General features: G+C 41.3%; 1 protein-coding gene across 12 annotated transcripts in view; it reads right to left on the bottom strand.

The window, feature by feature from the left end:
* Nucleotides 1–26,754, bottom strand: part of ncor2 (nuclear receptor corepressor 2) — a 198,116-nt gene that overhangs the window by 115,171 nt on the left and 56,191 nt on the right. For all 12 annotated transcript variants that reach the window (XM_082968599.1, XM_045707178.2, XM_045707173.2 and 9 more), the window contains exon 3: nt 26,402–26,514. In XM_082968599.1, coding sequence (XP_082824725.1) covers nt 26,402–26,514 — 113 coding nt within the window. The remainder of the gene's footprint in view (nt 1–26,401; nt 26,515–26,754) is intronic.

Here is a 26,754-nt window from a genome sequence, read left to right as displayed (position 1 = left end):
CAACGTAAAGTAGTAGAAGTGCTTCGTCACTTGGGAACACAACTGTGCTACATGAAAAAGTGACAATCCATGAAACACTCAAAACAGATAATGTTCCTCGGGGAGATGTGGGATTTGACAACATGACTGTAATGATTAGCTCATCCATTTGTAAGGCCAACACGGTGAGTGGTCTAAAAAACGAGGAAACTACACGAGAACAATTAGACCTATCCCACTCATTCTTTTACTCACTCAGAGCAGCATACTGCCCTCGCATACTAGCTTACCGGATGCTTTCCATGTCTGCACACAAACCCTGGGTGATTGGCTAAAAACTTGAAAGTCATAATGACCTTAAATATTACTTGTGTCTGCTGTACAGTCTGACATGATAAGCTAATGGCATGTCTAAGCAAAGCCCATGACTCAGAGCGAGCATAGTTTTTCAGTAGACTGGAATACTGAGGCAGATCAAACAGACCCACAAAATGTAGAAGGTACATAGTTCAGTAAAAGACCTTCAGACTCAGACAAATACACTACAATAAAACAAAGCATAACGCCTAGTTGCTCTTCAATTTGTTGAGCTTTGCATTGTCAAGTGGTCAGTACTCACTAGGCCACAAACAAATGCCCAAAACCATGTGTGGCGTCTAGTCTGACCTCCCCTGGAAACATCCCTGTACTGTACCACACAATCAGAAAAGAGCTGGGTGGCCTGGAATGCTAACAATTACATGACCAAAGTCATGGGTATAGGGGAGGAGGGGGGAGCTGGGCTGTAATATGATAGGTCATGATCTGCTTTATGTGTGGTTTTAAACTCAAACATGCTATTCATCAAACTCAGGGAATTCAAACAATAAGTATAAACTTTATAAACAAGGGTCTGGAAAAGACGTCTGTTTGCGTCAATGTTTTGTGAAATGAAAAGCTTTGAATAATCACTTAACTACTTACATCAGTAAAGGTTAATGACTGGTAAATGTTGCTCTGTTCCATATGAGGCCATGCCTTTCTAAATGCCTGCCTTCGAGGCATTGTTAGGTAGGCCTAGATGCTGAAATGTCATCTCTTTCATACTAACACATTTTTCCACCAACTTTATTTTGCCTTTTCCTTATCTGAAAGGTATTGCCGGGATTAAAGCAGAAACTTTTATTTCCACCTAACGACCTAGAATCATTTCTGTAAACCTCTGCCTACGACTTTGTATGAAACATAGCTGTAATGCCGAGGCAGCATTGGCACACACTATGTTCTTAAACTCTTGATGGATGCTAGGCAGCACCATTTAACCATTCTCCTGCCAGTTCTAAACTTTGCGAGGCATGTCACTTCTCCCATCTCTTCGCATAGCCCACCACTAAGCATGAACTGTTATCTTAACCACAACTGAATGGATTCATAAATAATTACTGTGGGAATAAATATCACTGAATGACGAAAATATTGGAATAAAGTAGGCTGAAGGCAGGCAACTGAAGGCATGTATGAAATTGTTTCTTACTTAAACTCCCCAAGTCATCTTATCATTGTAATACATTTTAAGGAATAGCTTACCCCCGTGTGGTCAACTAGATGATCATTTCTGCAAAGTTTTGATTGGGACTCTTTGAGTTAAGCGCGGGTACATGTCTTGATAAATTAAAAGTCATATTTTTGGTTTTCAATGAATCTCCGTTTTGATATTGGTTAGACTAGAATTAGGCTAGAGAAATGTTAGCTAAATGGAGGAGAGCGCTGCTCATGACCATAGTGTCTAGTTGTCTCCTTTATTAGAACAGTTAGCCAGCATGTTATTTAGTTTATCAAGTGTTTTATTTTTGCTCTTCACTCACAGTTGCTTAGTAGCCTAGGACTACTCCCGACCAAAAGCCTGGGACTTAACTTCTCTAGGGCCGGCGGGACGAAATCGTCCCACCTACGTAACAGCCAGTGGAATCCTGTGGCGCGTTTTTCAAATACCTCAGAAATGCTATTACTTCAATTTCTCAAACATATGACTATTTTACACCATTTTAAAGACAAGACTCTCGTTAATCTAACCACACTGTCCGATTTCAAAAAGGCTTTACAACGAAAGCAAAACATTAGATTATGTCAGCAGAGTACCCAGCCAGAAATAATCAGACACTCATTTTCAAGCTAGCATATAATGTCACAAAAACCCAGAAGACAGCTAAATGCAGCACTAACCTTTGATGATCTTCATCAGATGACAACCCTAGGACATTATGTTATACAATACATGCATGTTTTGTTCAATCAAGTTCATATTTATATCAAAAACCAGCTTTTTACATTAGCATGGGATGTTCAGAACTAGCATACCCCCCGCAAACTTCCGGTGAATTTACTAAATTACTCACGATAAACGTTCACAAAAAGCATAACAATTTTTTAACGAATTATAGATACAGAACTCCTCTATGCACTCGATATGTCCGATTTTAAAATAGCTTTTCGGTGAAAGCACATTTTGCAATATTCTCAGTAGATAGCCCGGCATCACAGGGCTAGCTATTTAGACACCCAGCAAGTTTAGCACTCACCAAAGTCAGATTTACTATAAGAAAAATGTTATTACCTTTGCTGTCTTCGTCAGAATGCACTCCCAGGACTTCTACTTCAATAACAAATGTTGGTTTGGTTCAAAATAATCCATAGTTATATCCAAACAGCGGCGTTTTGTTCGTGCGTTCAAGACACTATCCGAAAGGGTAAATAAGGGTTACGAGCATGGCGCAATTCGTGACAAAAAAATGCTAAATATTCCATTACCGTACTTCGAAGCATGTCAACCGCTGTTTAAAATCCATTTTTATGCCATTTTTCTCGTAAAAAAGCGATAATATTCCGACCGGGAATCTGCATTTAGGTAAACAGACGAAAGAAAATAAAGCATGGGGTCGACTCGGGCATGCGCCTAAGCCCATAGTACTCTGATCGGCCACTTGCCAAAAGCGATAATGTGTTTCAGCCAGAGGCTGCCTCGATATCGTTCAGCTTTTTCCCGGGCTCTGAGAGCCTATGGGAGCCGTAGGAAGTGTCACCTTAGAGCAAAGATCCTCAGTCTTCAATAAAAAGAGCCAAGATGAACAACAACTTGTCAGACAGGCCACTTCCCATATAGAATCCTCTCAGGTTTTTGCCTGCCATATGAGTTCTGTTATACTCACAGACACCATTCAAACAGTTTTAGAAACTTTAGGGTGTTTTCTATCCAAAGCCAATAATTATATGCATATTCTAGTTACTGGGCAGGAGTAGTAACCAGATTAAATCGGGTACGTTTTTTATCCGGCCGTGTCAATACTGCCCCCTACCCCCAACAGGTTAACTGACTTGTCTCAATCAATGTGATTTTGTTTCACAGAATCTCAATCTGTATAGGCTATTTGGTTAACCTGTTTAGGATAGGGGGCAGTATTTTCACGGCCGGATAAAAAACGTACCCGATTTAATCTGGTTATTACTCCTGCCCAGAAACTAGAATATGCATATAATTGTTTGATTTGGATAGAAAACACCCTAACGTTTCTAAAACTGTTTGAATGGTGTCTGTGAGTATAACAGAACTCATATGGCAGGCCAAAACCTGAGAAGATTCTATATGGGAAGTGCCCTGTCTGACCATTTCTTGTCCTTCTATAGACTCTTTATCGAAAATAGAGGATCTCTGCTGTAACGTGACATTTTCTAAGGCTCCCATAGGCTCTCAGAAGGCGCCAGAACGTGGAATGAGATCTCTGCAGTCCCTGGGCGAAAAACAGTAGGGGTTTTGGAAAGTGGTCGTTCTGAGAACAATGACACGGGTTCGCCCGTGCATGTGAAGACTCCATTTTCTATTTTCAGTGTTTGAACGAAAACAAGGTCTCCCGGTCGGAATATTATCGCTATTTTACGAGAAAAATCGCATAAAAATTGATTTTAAACAGCGTTTGACATGCTTCGAAGTACGGTAATGGAATATTTTGACATTTTTTGTCACGATACGCGCCGGCACGTCACCCTTCGGATAGTGTCTTGAACGCAAGAACAAAACGCAGCTATTTGGATATAACTATGGATTATTTGGAACCAAAACAACATTGGGTGTAAAGTAGAAGTCCTGGGAGTGCATTCTGACGAAGAACAGCAAAGGTAATCCAATTTTTGTTATAGTAAATCTGAGTTTGGTGAGTGCCAAACTTGGTGGGTGTCAAAATAGCTAGCCATGATGGCCGGGCTATCTACTCAGAATATTGCAAAATGTGCTTTCACCGAAAAGCTATTTTAAAATCGGACACCGCGATTGCATAAAGGAGTTCTGTATCTATAATTCTTAAAATAATTGTTATGTTTTTTGTGAACGTTTATCGTGAGTAATTTAGTAAATTCACCGGAAGTTTTCAGTGGGTATGCTAGTTCTGAACGTCACATGCTAATGTAAAAAGCTGTTTTTTTATATAAATATGAACTTGATTGAACAAAACATGCATGTATTGTATAACATAATGTCCTAGGAGTGTCATCTGATGAAGATCAAAGGTTAGTGCTGCATTTAGCTGTGGTTTTGGTTTTTGTGACATTATATGCTAGCTTGAAAAATGTGTGTGTGATTATTTCTGGCTGGGTACTCTCCTGACAATCTAATGTTTTGCTTTCGTTGTAAAGCCTTTTTGAAATCGGACAATATGGTTAGATAAAGGAGAGTCTTGTCTTTAAAATGGTGTAAAATAGTCATATGTTTGAAAAATTGAAGTTTTGAGATTTTTGAGGTGTTTGTAATTCGCGCCACGCTCTATCATTGGATATTGGCGAGGCGTTCCGCTAGCGGCACATCTAGATGTAAGAGGTTAATTGGTTTGTGGCTGGGCAAATAAGTGGAGGCGGTATAGCTCATCTATTTGTTTTCTCGTTTCTATCACTGATCATGATTTTGAAAATAGGATTGCTATTATTTTCGATCGGTATCATGATGAAGATGCTCTCAATGTAAGACCCTACACCTGCTCCCTAACAAAGTGGAGTAAGGGTAAGAAAGAGATTAAACTTGGATCAAAAAAGCATGGGCTTGGGCTCGGTTTCAAAATATAACTTGATAATGTCGTGTTGAAAAATATTATTTGCATTTTATTCTGTTATATTCATACCCACAAATATACAGTCGTGGCAAAAAACTTTGAGAATGACACAAATATTAATTTTCAAAGTCTGGTGCCTCCGTTTGTATGATAGCAATTTGCATATACTCCAGAATGTTATGAAGAGTGATCAGATGAATTGCAATTAATTGCAAAGTCCCTCTTTGCCATGCAAATGCGCTGAATCCCCAAAAAACTGTTCCACTGCATTTCAGCCCTGCCACAAAAGGACCAAGTGACAACATGTTAGTGATTCTCTCGTTAACACAGGTGTGAGTGTTGACGAGGACAAGGCTGGAGATCACTCTGTCATGCTTATTGAGTTTGAATAACAGAATGGAAGCTTCAAAAGGAGGGTGGTGGTTGGAATCATTGTTCTTCCTCTGTAAACCACAGTTACCTGCAAGGAAACAAGTGCTGTAATCATTGCTTTGCACAAAAAGGACTTCACAAGCAAGGATATTGCTGCCAGTAAGATTGCACCTAAATCAACCATTTATCGAATCATCAACAACTTCAAGGAGAGCGGTTCAATTGTTGTGAAGAAGGCTTCAGGGCGCCCAAGAAAGTCCAGCAAGCGCCAGGACCGTCTCCTAAAGTTGATTCAGCTGCGGGATTGGGGCACCACCAGTACAGAGCTTGTTCAGGAATGGCAGCAGGCAGGTGTGAGTGCATCTGCACGCACAGTGAGGCGAAGACTTTTGGAGGATGGCCTGGTGTCAAGAAGGGCAGCAAAGAAGCCACTTCTCTCCAGGAAAACGTCAGGGACAGACTGATATTCTGCAAAAGGTACAGGGATTGGACTGCTGAGGACTGGGGTAAAGTCATTTTCTCTGATGAATCCCCTTTCCAATTGTTTGGGGCATCCGTAAAAAAGCTTGTCCGGAGAAGACAAGGTGAGCACTACCATCAGTCCTGCGTCATGCCAACAGTAAAGCATGCTGAGACCATTCATGTGTGGGGTTGCTTCTCAGCCAAGGGAGTGGGCTCACTCACAATTTTGCCTAAGAACACAGCCATGAATAAAGAATGGTACCAACACATCCTCCGAGAGCAACTTCTCCCAACCATCCAGGAACAGTTTGGTGACAAACAATGCCTTTTCCAGCATGATAGAGCACCTTGCCATAAGGCAAAAATGATAACCAAGTGGCTCGGTTAACAAACATCGATATTTTGGGTCCATGGCCAGGAAACTCCCCAGACCTTAATCCCATTGAGAACTCAAGAGGCGGGTGGACAAACAAAAACCCACAAATTCTGACAAACTCCAAGCATTGATTATGCAAGAATGGGCTGCCATCAGTCAGGATGTGGCCCAGAAGTTAATTGACAGCATGCCAGGGCGGATTGCAGAGATCTTGAAAAAGAAGGGTCAACACTGTAAATATTGACTCTTTGCATCAACTTCATGTAATTGTCAATAAAAGCCTTTGACACTTATGAAATGCTTGTAATTATACTTCAGTATTCCATAGTAACATCTGACAAAAATATCTAAAGACACTGAAGCAGCAAACTTTGTGAAAATTAATATTTGTGTCATTCTCAAAACTTTTGGCCACGACTGTACACTGAGTGTACAGATCATTAGGAACAGGCATTGCCCATGTTGACTCCAATGCTTCCCACAGTGTCAGGTTGGCTGGATGTCCTTTGGGTGGTAATATTTCTTGATACACACAGGAAACTGTTGAGAGTAAAAAAATAAAATAAAAACTCAGAAGTGTTGCAGTTCTTGACACTCAAACAGGTGTGCCTGGCACCTACTACCATACCACGTTCAAAGGCGCTTAAATATTTTGTCTTGCCATTCACCCTCAATGGCACACATACACAATCCATGTCTTAATCATTCTTTAACCTGTCTCCTCCCTTTCATCTACACTGATTGAAGTGGATTAAACAAGTGACATCAATAAGGGATCATACCTTTCACCTGGTAAGTATGTCATGGGAAGAGCAGATTTATACAGTGGGGGGGAAAAGTATTTGATCCCCTGCTGATTTTGTACGTTTGCCCACTTACAAAGAAATGATCAGTCTATAATTTTAATGGTAGGTTTATATAAACAGTGAGATACAGAATAACAACAAAAAAATCCAGAAAAACGCATGTAAAAAATGTTATAAAATGATTTCCATTTTAATGAGGGAAATAAGTATTTGACCCCTCTGCAAAACATGACTTAGTACTTGGTGGCAAAACCCTTGTTGGCAATCACTGAGGTCAGACGTTTCTTGTAGTTGGCCACCAGGTTTGCACACATCTCAGGAGGGATTTTGTCCCACTCCTCTTTGCAGATCTTCTCCAAGTCATTAAGGTTTCGAGGCTGACGTTTGGCAACTCGAACCTTCAGCTCACTCCACAGATTTTCTATGGGATTAAGGTCTGGAGACTGGCTAGGCCACTCCAGGACCTTAATGTGCTTCTTCTTGAGCTACTCCTTTGTTGCCTTGGCCGTGTGTTTTGGGTCATTGTCATGCTGGAATACCCATCCACGACCCATTTCCAATGCCCTGGCTGAGGGAAGGAGGTTCTCACCCAAGATTTGACAGTACATGCCCCTGTCAAATGATGCGGTGAAGTTGTCCTGTCCCCTTAGCAGAAAAACACCCCCAAAGCATAATGTTTCCACCTCCATGTTTGAAGGTGGAGATGGTGTTCTTGGGGTCATAGGCAGCATTCCTCCTCCTCCAAACACGGCGAGTTGAGTTGATGCCAAAGAGCTCCATTTTGGTCTCATCTAACCACAACACTTTCACCAGTTGTCCTCTGAATCATTCAGATGTTCATTGGTAAACTTCAGACGGGCATGTATATGTATTCTTGAGCAGGGGGACCTTGCGTGCGCTGCAGGATTTCAGTCCTTCACGGCGTAGTGTCTTACCAATTGTTTTCTTGGTGACAATGGTCCCAGCTGCCTTGAGATCATTGACAAGATCCTCCCGTGTAGTTCTGGGCTGATTCCTCATCGTTCTCATGATCATTGCAACCCCACGAGGTGAGATCTTGCATGGAGCCCCAGCCCGAGGGAGATTGACAGTTCTTTAGTGTTTCTTCCATTTGCGAATAATCGCACCAACTGTTGTCACCTTCTCACCAAGCTGCTTGGCGATGGTCTTGTAGCCCATTCCATCCTTGTGTAGGTCTACAATCTTGTCCCTGACATCCTTGGAGAGCTCTTTGGTCTTGGCCATGGTGGAGAGTTTGGAATCTGATTGATTGCTTCTGTGGACAGGTGTCTTTTTTACAGGTAACAAGCTGCGGTTAGAAGCACTCCCTTTAAGAGTGTGCTCCTAATCTCAGCTCGTTACCTGTATAAAAGACACCTGGGAGCCAGAAATCTTTCTGATTGAGAGGGGGTCAAATACTTATTTCCCTCATTAAAATGCTAATCAATTTATAACATTTTTGACATGCGTTTTTCTGGATATTTTTGTTGTTATTCTGTCTCTCACTTTTCAAATAAACCTACCATTAAAATTATAGACTGATCCTTTCTTTATCAGTGGGCAAACGTACAAAATCAGCAGGGGATCAAATACCTTTTTCCCCAACTGTATGTGCATTGACTAATCGGGGTAGGTGTGTCTTGTCTGTTTAATGAACCAAATAATGAACTATAGATTTCATTCATTTGGACATAAACTCAAAATATGCCATCCTATTATTTAGAAAATACATTTTATTTCTCTTATAATATCTCCTTGACCTGCCTAAAATAATTCAAATGAATTTATTTTTGATGCTGTATAGTCAATGGATTTATTAAAATAATTTCCCACCCACATCTGCACACCACTAGTCACTGGCATGCGCACGGTAGGCACAAAAGGCGTAGGCAGACAAGAATGTGGTAAAAATGGTCCTGTTTGTTGTCATTTAACCTGTTTAGGATAGGGGGCAGTATTGACACGGCTGGATAAAAAACATACCCGATTTAATCTGGTTACCACTCCTACCCAGTAACTAGAATATGCATATACTTATTACATATGGATAGAAAACACCCTACATTTTCTAAAACTGTTTCAATGGTGTCTGTGAGTATAACAGAACTCAAATGGCAGGTCAAAACCTGAGAGATTCCTTTACAGGAAGTGGCCTGTCTGACCATTTCTTGAACTTCTTTTCCATCTCTATCATTTACTAAGGATCTCTGCTCTAACGTGACACTTCCCACGTCGTCCATAGGCGCTCAGAGCCCGGGAAAAAACAGAATGTCGTCATTCCAGCCCCAGGCTGAAACACATTATCGCCTTTCTCAAGTGGCCGATCAAGGGACACTGGCTTATGCGCGTGACCCCGACCGCCCCCGCCTTTGGGATTTTTTCCTCTGTTTGCCGAAAAGGAGATTCCCTGTCGGAATATTATCGCTTTTCTACGAGAAAAATGTCGTAAAAATTGATTTTAAACAACGGTTGACATGCTTCGAAGTACGGTAATGGAATACTTAGAATTTTATTGTCACGAATTGCGCCATGCGCGCGACACTTCTTTACTATTTCGGATAGTGTCTGGAACGCACGAACAAAACGCCGCTATTCGGATATAACGATGGATTATTTTGGACCAAACCAACATTTGTTATTGAAGTAGCAGTCCTGGGTGTGCATTCTGACGAAGACAACAAAAGGTAATCAAACTTTTATAATAGTAAATATGATTATGGTGAGTGCTAAACTTGCCGGGTGTCTAAATAGCGAGCCCGTGATGCCTGGGCTATGTACTTAGAATATTGCAAAATGTGCTTTCACCAAAAAGCTATTTTAAAATCGGACATATCGAGTGCATAGAGGAGGTCTGTATCTATAATTCTTAAAATAATTGTTATGCTTTTTGTGAACGTTTATCGTGAGTAATTTAGTAAAATGTTAGCGAATTCCCCGGAAGTTTGCTAATGTAAAAAGCTGTTTTTTGATATAAATATGAACTTGATTGAACAAAACATGCATGTATTGTATAACATAATGTCCTAGGGTTGTCATCTGATGAAGATCATCAAAGGTGAGTGCTGCATTTAGCTGTCTTCTGGGTTTTGGTGACATTATATGCTGGCTTGAAAAATGGGTGTCTGATTATGATTAACACCCAAAAATGGGTGTTTTGCTTTCGTTGTAAAGCCTTTTTGAAATCGGACAGTGTGGTTAGATTAACGAGAGTCTTGTCTTTAAATGGCTGTAAAATAGTCATATGTTTGAGAAATTGAAGTAATAGGATTTTTAAGGTTTTGAAAATCGCGCCACAGGCTGGCAGTGGCTGTTACGTAGGTGGGACGAATTCGTCCCGCCTAGCCTAGAGAGGTTAAACATTGGCCTTAAAAAATATAAACCGTAAATCCTATGTGAAAACAGCATCAGTAACAAGACTGCTAATGTGAAATGGAAATGGAAGTGGCTTCTTGGCAGGGGGGGGGGGACTGGGAACCAACCATAATTGCCAGTACAGAGCCACAAAGGCCTACTGTGAGGTTTATTTTAGTGCCAGGGAGCAGAGTGTTTGTCTTGCAGGACGCCAGTGGCACTATAATCATTTAGACCCATTCTGCTATATTATCCCCAATGACTAGACAGCAGGAATGTAGCAAGGACATATTTATTACTTATGCAATGCTGAATCTGAAAGGTGTAATGGGGTGGCCTGGACTGCGAAATTACGGACTTTTCTGTGTATAATTTCTTAAACAGTGTTGCAAAAAAATAAATATCAAAACCCAGATGGTGTGTGAAAGCCCTTCCCCCTGCTTACTCCCTTTACTGACACACACACACACACACACACACACACACACACACACACACACACACACACACACACACCCCCCCCCCCCCCCCCCCCCTTCCATAGAGGCTTGGCACTTACATAATCACATCAAGATCTGTGGATATTTCTATACTCCCCCCCACCCCTCTCTCTCTCTCGCTCCAATCTTATGCGTGAGTGTGCAACATAATCTGTTCCCCGGGGAGGATTTGTCAGGAGTGAAAAGGAGAGAGCGGTATGGGGGGTAGGGTAGAGGGGTGAGGGACGGCAGGGGGTAGCGGTGCGCAGCGCAGTGACAAGAAACAACAACGGCTCCATTAGTCTCTCACTGGCTCAGGCCCCACTATGAGCAGAGCACAGATCATGCGTGCTGATAGCGCTGTGTTATCGTGAAAACACTACGCGTTTGTGCCTCTGCCAATCTCTCTACTACCATCCCCTCCAAGGACCAGCTCAACTCTGCAGCTGTGCAGAGAGCAGGGGAGGCTGGGAGAGAGAGAGGGGGCCAGGAGTAGGGAACTAATGTAAAAAAGACACAAATGGGTTCACCCTTCCACCGAATGGCACACAAACTGAACATCAGAGACAATTGTTTGATCGTTGGTCAAAAATGGAGAGGATAACTTATACATGATGCAATAGCCTAGACAGAGCCCTGTGCCTCAGGAAAAACATACAGTGAAAGGAATGAAAGGGAAAATATTGAGCTAGTGTCCTTCAGAGAATATGCTATAACACATATCTTGAGTTCAAATAAATGATTTTGTTTCCGCACAGGGCAAACCAACAGATTGCCTAATGCTAGCACATCACTCATGCTTGCTCGTCTATTCTTTTGAAAAACAAGGGTCTCCTTTTTATTTTAAAAAGCACCTCAATAAAAGGCTAATGCTGAGAAAAAGGTTATTAGAGCAGTCTTGGGTCACTCAACCGAGACCTCTCTTCTCTGTGTCAAGGAGGCTCTGCTCTCCACTCTGCCAAAGCAGACTCTCTCTCCTCATCTTCCTCGATCTAGCCACTGCTTTTGACACCGTGAACCATCAGATCCTCCTCTCCACTCTCTCAGGCAGGGCATCTCAGGCTCCGCACACTGTTGAATTGCACCCTACCTGGTAGGCCGCTCCTACCAGGTGTCAGAGATAGGATTTGTGTCTGTACCACGTACTCTCACGACTGGTGTCCCCCAGGGCTCGGTTCTAGGCCCTTTCCTCTATACACCAAGTCCCTTGGCTCCATCATATTCTCACATGGTCTCTCTTATCGTTGCTATGTGGATGACATTCAACTACTTTTCTCCTTCCCCCTTCTGACACCCAGGTGGCAACATCTCTGCGCACCTGGCAGATATCTCAGCTTGGATGTCGGCCCACCACCTCAAGCTCAACCTCTACAAGACTGAGCTGCTCTTCCTCCCAGGGAAGGCCTGCCCGCTCAAAGACCTCTCCATCACGGTTGACAACTCCACGGTGTCTCTCCCAGAGTGCAAAGAACCTTGGCGTGACCCTGGACAACACCTTGTTGTTCTCTGCAAACATCAAAGAAGTGACTCGCTCCTGCAGGATCATGCTCTACAACATCTGTAGAGTACGACCCTACCTCACAGAAGAAGCGGTGCAGGTCCTAATCCAGGCACTGTCAACTCCCGTCTGGATACCTGCAACTTGCTGATGGCTGGGCTCCCCGCTTGTATCATCAAACCCCTGCAACTTATCCAGAACGCTGCAGTCCGCCAGGTGTTCAACCTTCCCAAGTTCTCCCAAGTCACCCCGCTCCTCCGAACACTCCACTGGCTTCCAGTCAAACCTTGCATCCACTACAAGACCATGGTACTTGCCTACAGATAGGGCTGTGGCGGTCATGAAATGTTGTCAGCTGGTTATTGTCATGCAAAAGGTGAACAGACTGAGTTGGTCTACTGTAGATACATGTTAGCTGGCTTGTTCAATTAGCTGACAAGATATGCTTATAAGTCCCGTGTCAGTATTTTTACAATTATTTTACAGTAAGAATAGAATTGAACTTAGCTGAATAAAATAGAAAGGATATTTTTCCCATTACAGAGCGAGTGTGCATATGAAGTGGCTATGTTGAATGTAAAAGTATTCATTTGAAACAGGTCCTACATGCTAGATTTAGACTTATTTGGCAACTTTAGTTGTGAATGATACAAACCTTAGAAAGTCTTAGAAAACATATAACATAGCATTCTGACAACATTCAGACCCTTTGACTTTTTCCACATTTTGTTATGTTACAGCTTTATTCTAAAATGGATAAATTTAAAATTCTCAATCTACACACAATACCCTATAACGACAAAGCGAAAGCAGGTTTTTAGAAATACCTTATTTACACAAGTATTCAGACCCTTTGCTATGAGACTCAAAATTGAGCGCAGGTGCAACCTGTTTCCATTGATCATCCTTGAGATGTTTCTACAACTTGAATGGAGTCCACTTGTGGTAAATTCGATTTGGAAAGGCACACACAAGGTCCCACAGTTGACAGTGCATGTCATAGCAAGAACCAAAACAAGAACTCGGAGGACTTGTCCGTAGAGCTCCGAAACAGGAATGTGTCGAGGCACATATCTGGGGAAGGATACCAAGAACACACATTCTTAAATGGAAGATGTTTGGAACCACCAAGACTATTCCTAGAGCTGGCCGCCAGGCCAAACTGAGGAATTGGGGAGAAGGGCCTTGGTCAGGTAGGTGACCAAGAGCTCGATGGTCACTCTGACAGAGCTCCAGAGTTCCTCTGTGGAGATGGGGAAAACCTTGCAGAAGGACAACCATTTTTGCAGCACTCCATCAAATCAGGCCTTTATGGTAGAGTGGCCAGACGGAAGCCACTCACTCCTCAGTAAAAGGCACATGACAGCCCGCTTGGAGTTTGCCAAAAGGCACCTAAAGGACTCTGACCATGAGAAACAAGATTCTCTGGCCTGATGAAACCAAGATTGAACTCTTTGGCCTGAATGCCAAGCGTCACATCTGGAGGAAACCTGCTAACGTTACGTGTATGATCTGTGTAATAATATTATTTGAATCAGAAATCCATTTGCATTGCTAGCTACAGCCTAATGTTAGCTAGCTAACATTGGACCTAGTTGTTAGCTTTAGCTACCTGCAGATTAATACTACAGCTATGACAATGTTTTTACTGGTTGTAGTATGAGTTGGGATTATGCTGGTTAATTGTTTAGCTAGCCAGCCATCCAACTCCACTTCACCAGATGATTAAACAACCCATCAAGTTAGCCAGGTGTATCTGGGGGTGATTACAGCCATCTATTGTATTTCATGAACATGTGTACATGTCTAGACCATAGTGACCCATCCACTTAGCTAGATGTGATTGAGGGGTGGTTATAGCATTTCCTTCACATGAACCACGAATTTAGACAAGTGTGTCAGGTAAGCGTCATCTAATAATTATAAAATATTTTTTATTTGGACACGTTTTGTTTTTGATATTGCTACTATGCAAGTAACCATTTCACTGTACAATTTACACCTTCTGCATCCTGTGCAAGTAACAAATAAACAAATGTTTTATTTGATATAGTGTGTGTTTACCAGAGACCGTAAAGTGAAGATCAATATGACCTGCGCCCAAGTCAGATTAGAATATAGACCAAGGACTAGAAAGTGTATTTTTTACCTGGAGGTTTTCCTTATTGTAGACTACAACTTTTTCCACTTTTAGTCTTGAAATCTTTGGTTGTTTACTAAACTACTCTCTGTTTAGCACATGGCCTCACCTGTGAATCCTTAAAGAGAAGGGTGGGGCTAAGGATTAAGAGGGTGTGAACGATGCTGAATGGGTGTAGATGAAGAAGTGGGGTTACAAGTTTATCAACTTTCAAAGCAGAATTACTTTCCCATTGTTCCTCAACTGTACTGTATGATATACCATTTTCTAGCTCTGAGTCTCTACTTTTATCCATTGTAAAAATAAAAAAAAACACAATTTCAAATGTTGCTACAAAAGACCGAATCGAGGTGGTCGGTCACATATATGGGCTGCATGGTGCGACTATAGGCTACTGATGATTTGAGAAAGTAGCAAATAAAGCTTGCACTCGGTTCCTTGCCTCAGGCTGCACAGCTGTTCTCTCGTCAAGGGATCATATTTTCACCCATCAGACTATTCTCAATTTAATCTTGTCTTTACTAATATGTCAAATTAGTTTATATTTAGAATGGCACATTATCAAATGGGCAGGAACAGGGGGAAAAAAGATGTGTCATCTGTATGCACCCGAATAGCGAATGGAGGCCAAGCGCTTTCCCGCCGGTCCATTTTGTAGGCTAATTTGATTTTATAGCAGAGCGTGTGTTTAACATGAATATCTGAGAAATAAATATAACACTTATTTCACTCCAGGCATCAACCACTGTTTGAGGAGCATGCCCTCGCTGCCCGACAGGTGATATTCCGCCCAAACTCTGTATACCATGGGCTCTCCAACCTTGTTCCTGCAGCTACCCAGTGCTTAATTTGGGAAACCAAGTGAAATCTGTTTGGGAACATCGATATGTTTTCCCAACAAAACAACATTTACTAAACTATGGGCTCCAGAAAGGAATAAAGGAGAGCGAGGAGATGGGAACGCATGATGGTGAGATATTCTGTATAGCTGAAGGTAATGTGTCACATAATTCATTATGAAAATATAAAAAATAACCTATTACTAGGCTATTCAAATTCACTCATTTTAGGCTAACTGTAAGCCGCCCTGCCTAATCAATGAACCAACAGCATCGCCTAGGGCTATACGGTCTCCCCCAGACTCATGGATAGACATTTTGGAGTATAGCATAAGGCAACCAGTACATCCGGTATGCATAATACACTCTACACTCAAAGGCAATTACTCCGATTTTGGAGTATAGGCTAGACCAATTATGTTTCAAAGACATCTTAAAATCAGTTTTGTTTTATGTTTTTCTGCCATGCGTTATATGCGATAGGCTATGTATTATATAAAGGCATAATCAGAATTTTTATTCAGGTTGTTTTTTTCCGGGCTCATGGGGCCTATGCAGAAGCTCTCATACGCATATGGATGTTTTGAATGAATCATCACCTTAAAAAGCACTGTCCATTTCATTGTGTTAGGCTTTGAAGCAACATCCACAACAACCATGTTTCAATCTGCATTTGAACTTCTTTCTTCAAATGGATCATCACAGTGGAGGTGAGATTAAAAAGCAAGGTTTTGAGCATAGCCTGAAGGTATGGATGAAGGAATGCTGATCGTTTAAATCTTGACTGGGGACTCACACAAGCTGATGCCTCTCAGCACAACCTGCAGCTAATCACTCTGATGAAAACAAGAAACGTAATCTCTAATAATAGCTTGATATGATGAAGTCCTACCATATTTGATGTATTGAACAACACATGAGGTACAAGACCTGCTAAAATCACACAGCTCACCCACGCCCCCTGAAAGAAGCACATGTTCACAGAGACTAGGCTGTTATTCCCTCATGGTTTTACTTTTTAGGATTGGCTGCTAATCAACGTTCTCTTGGGAAGAGGGAGAGAACAGTGTGGTGTTCATGTGTTGACAGAACTAGTGGAGTCCTCTACTGTACACAGAAAAGGGACAGGACAGAGAACTGCAGTGGTTGAGGAAGAACACAATGCTCCCTGGGCAGGTTCTTCAAAAACAAAGTCCCAGAGAGCCCGTAATCCTGTCTGACTGTTACTGGAAGACACAGCCAGCCACACACAAATTGTTAGCTACACACTGCTACACATTACACACACACACGGACCATCTGGTGTCGGCCAATGTGTGCCCGTAACATTCCTGAGGGTAATGTTGCCTAACTCACATGACCTCCAGAGACAGGACCTCCATTTCAACTACAAAGAAAGATGTGCAGGGGGATTTCTAGAGGAGAGGACAGACAGTGAACTAATTCAAATGAATATGAAGGCCTCCCGGAGAGACACTGATGCACAGCACTGCTTTGACAGCCATGCAAATAGAATCCAGTTGCAGCTGACCTCATGAGAAAAGCGTTTGTTGAAGATATACTTCACACTTTAGTTTTCTCTTGTACTTTTCCCAGGTAACATATGCAGGAATATCGGCTACTTCAATCAACTGATGAAGAATAATGACTCTGTGCTCAAGGCCTACCCTCTGCGTGCCATGCAAAATTCATGGAACGGATATAAATAATTCATAACTACTCATCAAGACTCATTCTCAGAAAAAGCATGACTATATATATATATATATATATATATATATATAGCCACAGGAAGACCCAGAGTTACCTCTGCTGCAGAGGATAAGTTCATTAGAGTTAACTGACCTCAGATTGCAGCCCAAATAAATGCTTCACAGAGTTCAAGTAACAGACACATCTCAACATCAACTGTTCAGAGGAGACTGCGTGAATAAGGCCTTCATGGTCGAATTGCTGCAACAACAAAAGAACACTACTAAAAGGACACTAATAAAAAGAAAAGACTTGCTTGGGCCAAGAAAAATGAGCAATGGACATTAGACCGGTGGAAATCTGTCCTTTGCTTTGATGAGTCCAAATTTGAGATTTTTAGATCCAACCACCGTGTCTTTGTGAGACACAGAGCAGGTGAACGGATGACCTCCGCATGTGTGGTTCCCACCGTGAAGCATGGAGGTGGTGTGATGGTGTGGGGGTGCTTTGCTGGTGACACGGTCAGTGATTTACTTAGAAATCAAGGCACACTTAACCAGCATGGCTACAACAGCATTCTCCAGCGATACGCCATCCCATCTGGTTTGCGCTTATTGGGACTATCATTTGTTTTTCAACAGGACAACGATCCAACCCATAATCCAGGCTGTGTAAAGGATATTTGACCAAGAAGGAGAGTGATGAGTGCTGCATCAGATTACCTGGCCTCTACAATCACCCAACCTCAACCCAATTGAGATGGTTTGTCATGAGTTGGACCACAGAGTGAAGGAAAAGCAGCCAACAAGTGCTCAGCATATGTGACCGACCAGCTCAAATCGGTCTTACAGTTGAAGTCGGAAGTTTACATACACCTTAGCCAACTACATTTAAACTCAGTTTCTCACAATTCCTGACATTTAATCCTAGTAAAAATTCCCTGTTGTAGGTCAGTTAGGATCACCACTTTATTTTAAGAATGTGAAAGGCCAGAATAATAGTAGAGAGAATGATTTATTTCAGCTTTTATTTCTTTCATCACATTCCCAGTGGGTCAGAAGTTTATATACACTCAATTAGTATTTGGTAGCATTGCCTTTAAATCGTTAAACTTGTGTCAAATGTTTCAAGGAAGCCTTCTACAAGCTTCCCACAATAAGTAGGGTGAATTTTGGCCCATTCCTCCTGACAGAACTGGTATAAACGAGTCATGTTTATAGGCCTCCTTGCTCGCACACACTTTTTCAGTTCTGACCACAAATGTTCTATAGGATTGAGGTCAGGGCTTTGTGATGGCCACTCCAATACCTTGACTTTGTTGTCCTTAAGCCATTTTGCCACAACTTTGGAAGTATGCTTGGGGTCAATGTCCATTTGGAAGATCCATTTGCGACTAAGCTTTAACTTCCTGACTGATGTCTTGAGATGTTGCTTCAATATATCCACATCATTTTCCTGCCTCACGATGCCATCTATTTTGTGAAGTGCACCAGTCCCTCCTGCAGCAAAGCACCCCCAAAACATACTGCCACCCCCGTGCTTCACGGTTGGGATGGTGTTCTTCGGCTTGCAAGCCTCCCCCTTTTCCTCCAAACATAATGATGGTCATTATGGCCAAGCAGTTCTATTTTTGTTTCATCAGACCAGAGGACATTTCTCCAAAAAGTACGATCTTAGTCCCCATGTGATGTTGCAAACTGTAGTCTGGCATTTTTATGGCGGTTTTGGAGCAGTGGCTTCTTCCTTGCTGAGCGGCCTTTCAGGTTATGTCGATATAGGACTTGTTTTTCTGTGGATATAGATACTTTTGTACCTGTTTCCTCCAGCATCTTCACAAGGTCCTTTGCTGTTGTTCAGGGATTGATTTGCACTTTACGCACCAAAGTACGTTCATCTCTAGGAGACCGAACGCGTCTCCTTCCTGAGCGGTATGACGGCTGCGTGGTCCCATGGTGTTTATACTTGCGTACTATTGTTTGTACAGATGAACGTGGTACCTTCAGGCATTTGGAAATTGATCCCAAGGATGAACCAGACTTGTGGAGGTCTACAATTCTTTTCTGAGGTCTTGGCTGTCTTTTGATTTCCCCATGATGTCAAGGAAAGAGGCACTGAGTTTGAAGGTAGGCCTTGAAATACATCCACAGGTACAGCTCCAATTGACTCAACTGATGTAAATTAGCCTATCAGAAGCTTCTAAAGCCATGACATTTTCTGGAATTTTCCAAGCTGTTTAAAGGCACAGTCAACTTAGTATATGTAAACTTCTGACCCACTGGAATTGTGATACAGTGAATTATAAGTGAAATAATCTGTCTGTAAACAATTGTTGGAGAAATTACTTGTGTCATGCACAACGTAGATGTCCTAACCGACTTGCCAAAACTATAGTTAGTTAACAAGACATTTGTGGAGTGGTTGAGAATGTGTTTTAATGACGCCAACCTAAGTGTATGTAAACTTCCAACTTCAACTGTATGTAGCAAAATTTGAAATTGTGTTTTTTACATTGGATAAAAGTAGAGACTCAGACCTACAAAATTATATATCATACACTACAGTTGAGGAACAATGGGGGAAAGTAATTTTGTTTTAAAAGTTGATGAACTTGTAGACTCACTTTTGAGAAAATGGCCTTTGAATGTTTTGGGACTACTACTGGAGAGACCTTCTTCTACAGCCATTCAGCATCGTTCACACCCTCTTAAGCTTTAGCCCCACCCATCTCTAAGGGTTGATCTGAGTGTTCTGTAATAACAGCAGCAGTCTGTAAATGTATAATAGTGTAAGTGTATAATAGTCTGTACCCCTGTAAAGATTATTATACACAGATTCAAAATAGCTACTGATAACAAATGTGTATTTAGTGGTTGTGACCCAGAGACTCCTGACCATTTATTTTGGGACTGTTCTTATGTCAGATGAGTTTGGACTGAGTTAGAAGATTTTATTTTAAAAGAAACTACTATTAATGTTAATTTAACAGACTCTGACAGACTTATTTTGATCCAAATGATATGGACCCTGATTTAACTTCCATTGTTCCTTTTTGATGGCAGATTCTTTATCCATAAAATTCAGTGGGCGGAGAACAAACCCCTCTTCACATTAAGATATAATTTAAATATTATTTAGAAATGATCTATTATTTAGAAATTATCAGTAAGTGTAAAAACAACATTTTCTTTTTGACAAATTGAAAATGTACCATCTTGATATGTAATACCAGTCTTAGGTTTATGTACTCCTCTTTGTATATTTCTGTTTTTGTATTTGTTTGGTTCATAATAATGATACAAAATGTATCAATTTTAAAAAAGCAGTCTAACTTGCTAAACACTTCCAGACAGAAATGAGAGAACAGCTCAGTGACCATTTTACTCGCCCTAGCAGAGCTGGTTAGGCTGTTTTCATGTCATCCAGAGCGTTGGTGACTAACTGTGCTGCTGGCAACAATTTAATTTACTGACAGTGGCCATATTCAACTGGGTTGAGCATTCGTAAATTCATCAGTTATTCTGCGCTCTGGAACACTCAGATGAGAGTCTTTAAGACATGTAGCTAGCTAGCTAAACAATGAACCACAATCCCAACTCATGACGTTACTACCCTGCATGAATCTGTAAATGGCTCTGAGATATGAATAACAAAATCATACACGTAACGCTAGTTAGCAATACATTTTAACTTGAAATGAAAAGACAATCAAAATTAGAAACGTGAAATATCAGAAAATGTAGCTAGCTAGGCTATCTTACCCGGGGTCTGAAATCAGAGTAGATAGCCATAGCGAATTCACCAGCTAGTACATCTATCAACAGTTGTTGCATTGACATTCTATTGAAATGGATACTTGCATTGTGTAGTCTTTTGTCAAGACATGTAGCTAGCTAGCTAAACAATGAACCATAATCCCAACCCATGACGTCACTACCCTGCATGAATCTGCAGATCGCTAACCAACCAGGTTGAATGTTAGCCAGGCAACATTAGGCTATAACAAGTCAAGCAAATGGCAGAGATGAGTGGTTTATGTTCAAGTTTATGTTCAAACAGCTCTCCTGTGAAGTAGTGACGCGCGGCATATGCCTAGTTTCCTGAAACGGGTCATATAATGTGGGAACTCCTTCAAGACTGTTGGAAAAGCATTCCACATGAAGCTGGTTGAGAGAATGCCAAGAGTGTGCAAAGCTGTCATCAAGGCAAAGGGTGGCTACTTTGAAGAATCTCAAATACAAAATATCTTGATTTGTTTAACACCTTTTTGGTTACTACATGATTCCATGTGTTATTTCATAGTTTTCATATCTTCACTATTATTCTACAATGTAGAAAATAGTAAAAATAAATTAAAACCCTTAAATTAGTAGGTGTGTCCAAACTTTTGACTGGTACTGTAAGAATAAAGATCCTTAACTCAGTACTTTGTTGAAGCACCTTTGGCAGTGATTACAGCCACAAGTCCTCTTGGGACGCTACAAGCTTGGCACACCTGTATTTGGGGAGTTTCTCCCAGTCTTCTCTGCAGATCCTCTCACAATCTGTCAGGTTGGATGGGGAGTGTCGCTGCACAGCTATTTTCAGGTCTCTCCAGAGATGTTCGATCGGGTTCATATCCGGGCTCTGGCTGGGCCAACCAAGGACATTCAGAGACTTGTCCCGAAGCCACTCCTGCGTTGTCTTGGCTATGTGCTTAGGGTCGTTGTCCTGCTGGAAGTTGAACCTTCACCCGAGTCTGAGGTCCTGAACGCTCTGGAGCATGTTTTCATCAAGGATCTCTCTGTACTTTGCTCCGTTCATCTTTCCCTTGATCCTGACTAGTCTCCCAGTCCCTGCCGCTGAAAAACATCCCCACAGCATGAGGCTTTCTACCACCATGCTTCACCATAAGAACGGTACATGCTTCCTCCAGACGTGACACTTGGCATTCAGACCAAATAGTTCAATCTTGGTTTCATCAGACTAGAGAATCTTGTTTCTCATGGTCAGAGTCCTTTAGGTGCCTTTTGGCAAATTCCAAGCGGGATGATCAATGGAAACAGGATGCACCTGAGCTCAATTTCGAGTCTCAAACCTGTTTTCGATTTGTCATTATGGGGTATTGTGTGTAGATTGTTGAGGAAAAAACGATTTAACCCAGTTTAGAATAAGGCTGTAACTACAGGTCGACCGATTAATTAGGGCGATTTCAAGTTTTCATAACAATCGGTAATCTGTATTTTTGGCCACCGATTTGCCATTTTTTTATTAATATTTTTTAACTAGGAAAGTCAGTTAAGAACACATTCTTATTTTCAATGACGGCCTAGGAACGGTGGGTTAACTGCCTTATTCAGGGGCAGAACGACAGATTTTTACCTTGTCAGCTTGGGGATTCAATCTTGCAACCTTACGGTTAACTAGCCCAACGCTCTAACCACCTGCTTTACATTGCACTCCACGAGGAGCCTGCCTGTTACGCGAATGCAGTAAGAAGCCAAGGTAAGTTGCTAGCTAGCATTAAACTTATCTTCTAAAAAACAATCAAACAATCAATCATAATCACTACTTAACTACACATGGTTGATGATATTACTAGTTTATCTAGCCTGTCCTGCATTGCATATAATCGACGCGGTGCGCATTCGCGAAAAAGGTTGCTCCAACTTGTACCTAACCATAAACATCAATGTCTTTCTTAAAATCAATACACAAGTATATATTTTTAAACCTGCATATTTAGTTAATATTGCCTGCTAACATTAATTTCTTTTAACCTGTCTGGGCCAGTGGGACGCTTGCGTCCCACCCTAATCAACAGCCAGTGGAATCGCGTCGCGCTAAATGCAAAACCTCATAAATGCTATAACTTCAATTTCTCAAACATATGACTATTTTACACCGTTTTATAGATACACCTCTCCTGAATCGAACCACGTTGTCCGATTTCAAAAAGGCTTTACAGCAAAAGCAAAACATTAGATTATGTCAGCAGAGTACCCAGCCAGAAATAATCACACAGCCATTTTCAAAGCAACTAGCATGCATCACAAATACCCAAAACACAGCTAAATGCAGCACTAACCTTTGACAACCTTCATCAGATGACACTCCTAGGACATCATGTTACACAACACATGCATATTTTGTTCGATAAAGTTCATATTTATGTATAAAAACAGCATTTTACATCGGCGCATGACGTTCAGAAAATCTTTTCCCTTAAATGCTTCCGATGATCAGCGCTACAATTTACAAAATTACTATTCGAAAACATTGTTAAAATGTAATATTGGCATTCAAAGACTTATAGATTAACATGTCTTGAATGCCATCTCTTTGCCAGATTTAAAAATAACTTTACTGGGAAATCACACTTTGCAATAAACGACGTGGTATGCCCAGAAAATAAGTCTATGTTGGAGCCATCTTGGAACGATCAACCATCAAAAATACTATTGTAAATAATCCCTTACCTTTGATTATCTTTATCAGAAGGCACTTCTAGGAATCCCAGGTCCATAACAAATGTAGTTTTGTTCAAAAAAGTTAATAATTTATGTCCCAATAGTGTTAGCGCGCTTCGAAGGCTAGTGAAAATGTACCGTGTGCGTCTGACTTGTCGTCAGGAATGAGCAAAAAATATATATTTAAGTTCGTTCAAACATGTCAAACGTTGTATAACATAAATCTTTAGGGGCTTTTTCAACCAGGGCTTCAATAATATTCCATTGGGACGGTTGCATTGTCTTTCAAAACGTTTCGAAAAGGGAGAGTACCCATGGGCGCCGACGTCACAATGGTAATGGCCCATCCCCTGTGACCAAGGTAAACATCCTCTCTTTCAGTCAACTTTGATAGTAGGAGGCACAACTTTTTTCCCACGCTTTGAACCTCGCGGCTTAAACAATGAGGCGTCTAATATATTAATTTTTCCCGCTTTCAATTTTTTTTCTTCCAAAAAAACATTCTGTGACGTGCTCAGTTTTTTGCCGGCATGAAGCTTTCATTAGACCAATGAAATTGCCGAACGGGTTAAGGTCAAACAACTTTTTTGTTTACTGTTTAGATTAAATCGAGCGCTCTCAAACTTCCCATCATTCTGATTACGGTAGTCATTTTGTCACCCTCATCATGGCAAAGACACGGAGAAATGCATATGATGCAGCTTTCAAGTTGAAGGCGATTGATCTGGCTGTTGGAAAAGGAAATAGAGCTGCTGCACGGGAGCTTGGTCTTAATGAGTCAATGATAAGACGTTGGAAACAGCAGCGTGAGGCATTAACTCAGTGCAAAAAGACAACTAAAGCTTACTGCTAATTTTTTATTTTTTGTTACAAGCCGTGTTTCGTTAAAGCCTATTTATTTTTGTAACAAGCCGTGTTTCGTTAAAGCCTGTGTCAAGTTAATTTGTTTCAATGTACCGGTAGGTACCTGCGGCTTATAGACATGTGCGGCTTATTTATGTTCAAAATAAATAACATTTAATTCAGTGGGTGCGGCTTATATTCAGGTGCGCTTAATAGTCCGGAAATTACGGTAAGTCTATGAATTGATATAGCAGTCTGACTGAGCGATGGTAGGCAGCAGCAGGCTCGTAAGCATTCATTCGAAACAGCTCTTCGCAATGCATTGCACTGTTTATGACTTCAAGCCTGTCAACTCCCAAGATTAGGCTGGTGTAACCGATGTGAAATGGCTAGCTAGTTAGCCGGGTGTGTGCTAATAGCGTTTCAAACGTCACTCGCTCTGAGAGTTGGAGTAGTTGTTTCCTTGCTCTACATGGGTAACGCTGCTTCGAGGGTGGCTGTTGTCGATGTGTTCCTGGTTTGAGCCCAGGTAGGAGCGAGGAGAGGAACGGAAGCTATACTGTTACACTGGCAATACTAAAGTGCCTATAAGAACATCCAATAGTCAAAGATATATGAAATACAAATTGTATAGAGAGAAATAGTCCTATAATTCCTATAATAACAACAACCTAAAACTTCTTACCTGGGAATATTGAAGACTCATGTTAAAAGGAACCACCAGCTTTCATATGTTCTCATGTTCTGAGCAAGGAACTTAAACGTTAGCTTTTTTACATGGCACATATTGCACTTTTACTTTCTTCTCCAACACTTTGTTTTTGCATTGTTTAAACCAAATTGAACATGTTTCATTATTTATTTGAGGCTAAATTGATTTTATTGATGTATTATATTAAGTTAAAATAAGTGTTCATTCAGTATTGTTGTAATTGTCATTATTACAAATACATTTTTTAAGAAATCGGCCGATTAATCGGTATCGGGCCTTTTTGGGTCCTCCAATAATCGGTATCGGCGTTGACAAATCATAAAATCGTCCGACCTCTAGCTGTAACGTAACAAAATGTGGAAAAAGGATACTTTCCGAATGCACAGTATTTCCTGCATCAAATCCCCCCACGATACCATCCCCCATTTCTACTCTCCATGGACTTGAAATAAACCCCCCTAAAATGATTTTTCTAAATCTGGCAACCCTGTTTAGCTTTCGCACTTGTATTTAGGGTGATGATCTGTGAGGTGATAACATTATTTGCTTTGTGATTTGTCAAAAACTGTAAACAACTTGTAAAAGTAATGTGCTCCGGATCTTGTGTATACTGTAACAAGTACATTGAAGATTTGTAATATGCTGAAAAGTGGCCAAACTAAGTCCACATTTTTGGGCATTGGGAGCAGCCATCTTTGACTTTGTTTCTTTGCGTCTTATCCCAGAATGCCATTCACTAATTAGGGAGTTTTTGATTGTCAAACAAATATGGCTGCCATCAAAGAATTTAGCTGCTGTTAGCTTAGCTGACACATCTCTCTTTTCTAAACAATATTACGTCTCCCTTATGCTCACCAGAGATACATTGTAAACAAGTATAGATGTTAGATCGCTAACTTATGTTTCGTTTTTTGTAAGCGCAACCGTTTATTTAGAATGGTTTATGGAATGAGTTTGGCTGTGGATGTGTTCCTTTTGATGCTTGGATGATGAAATTCACATTTATCTTTCACAATAAAATATAAAATTGCGTAATAAACTTGTGAAGATCTTTATTTCCCATCAGTACAAAGCATTATTTAGATGCTTTTCAAACAACAATGCTGTTTAGATGCGTTTGTTGCATCATATGTTCTGTTGCTACTGGTCCAATCAGATATTTGCGATGGTACGCTGCAGGGACCACTCAACAATGATCACAAATATGTGATCGGAAGCATCAAAGGGTTAAAAAGTGATTTAAGGTGATGAGCAAAGAAACCAGGGGGTCCTGGGTCCTGAGCGGGGGCAGATGGTGTGTGTTATGCCTAGTACAGTAGTAGATAGCTACGTACCTCTCATTCCCTGGCTGGAACTCGGACAGCAGAGAGGGCCGGCGGCGGTGGGGCTGAGCCAGGTGTGAGCTGTAGTCCCGAGAGTGAGGGTGGTAGTCCACCAGTCCCATATCCTGAAACCCACACACAGCAACGCATGAGGAGAGCACACCAGAAATCTTCCGATCTGAGGCAAGTCTATGATAGCGTGTCTCTGTTTATTCACTCGTTTTCTCTCTCTTCATCTAGCTCTTCCTTCCTGGTCATTACACTATCATCCTCTCTCCATTTACCTCACACATATGAGAGAGTGTGGCCATTCCTCTACACCTGTGCCTCTCTCACTGAGCTGAGGCTGACTGGACTAACTGTGG

This window comes from Salmo salar, chromosome 24 (genome assembly GCF_965601325.2).
Source record: "Salmo salar chromosome 24, fSalSal1, whole genome shotgun sequence".
NCBI lineage: Eukaryota > Metazoa > Chordata > Actinopteri > Salmoniformes > Salmonidae > Salmo > Salmo salar.
The sequence above is the reverse complement of the archived record's forward strand: the minus strand, read 5'-3'. Positions and strand labels throughout refer to the sequence as shown.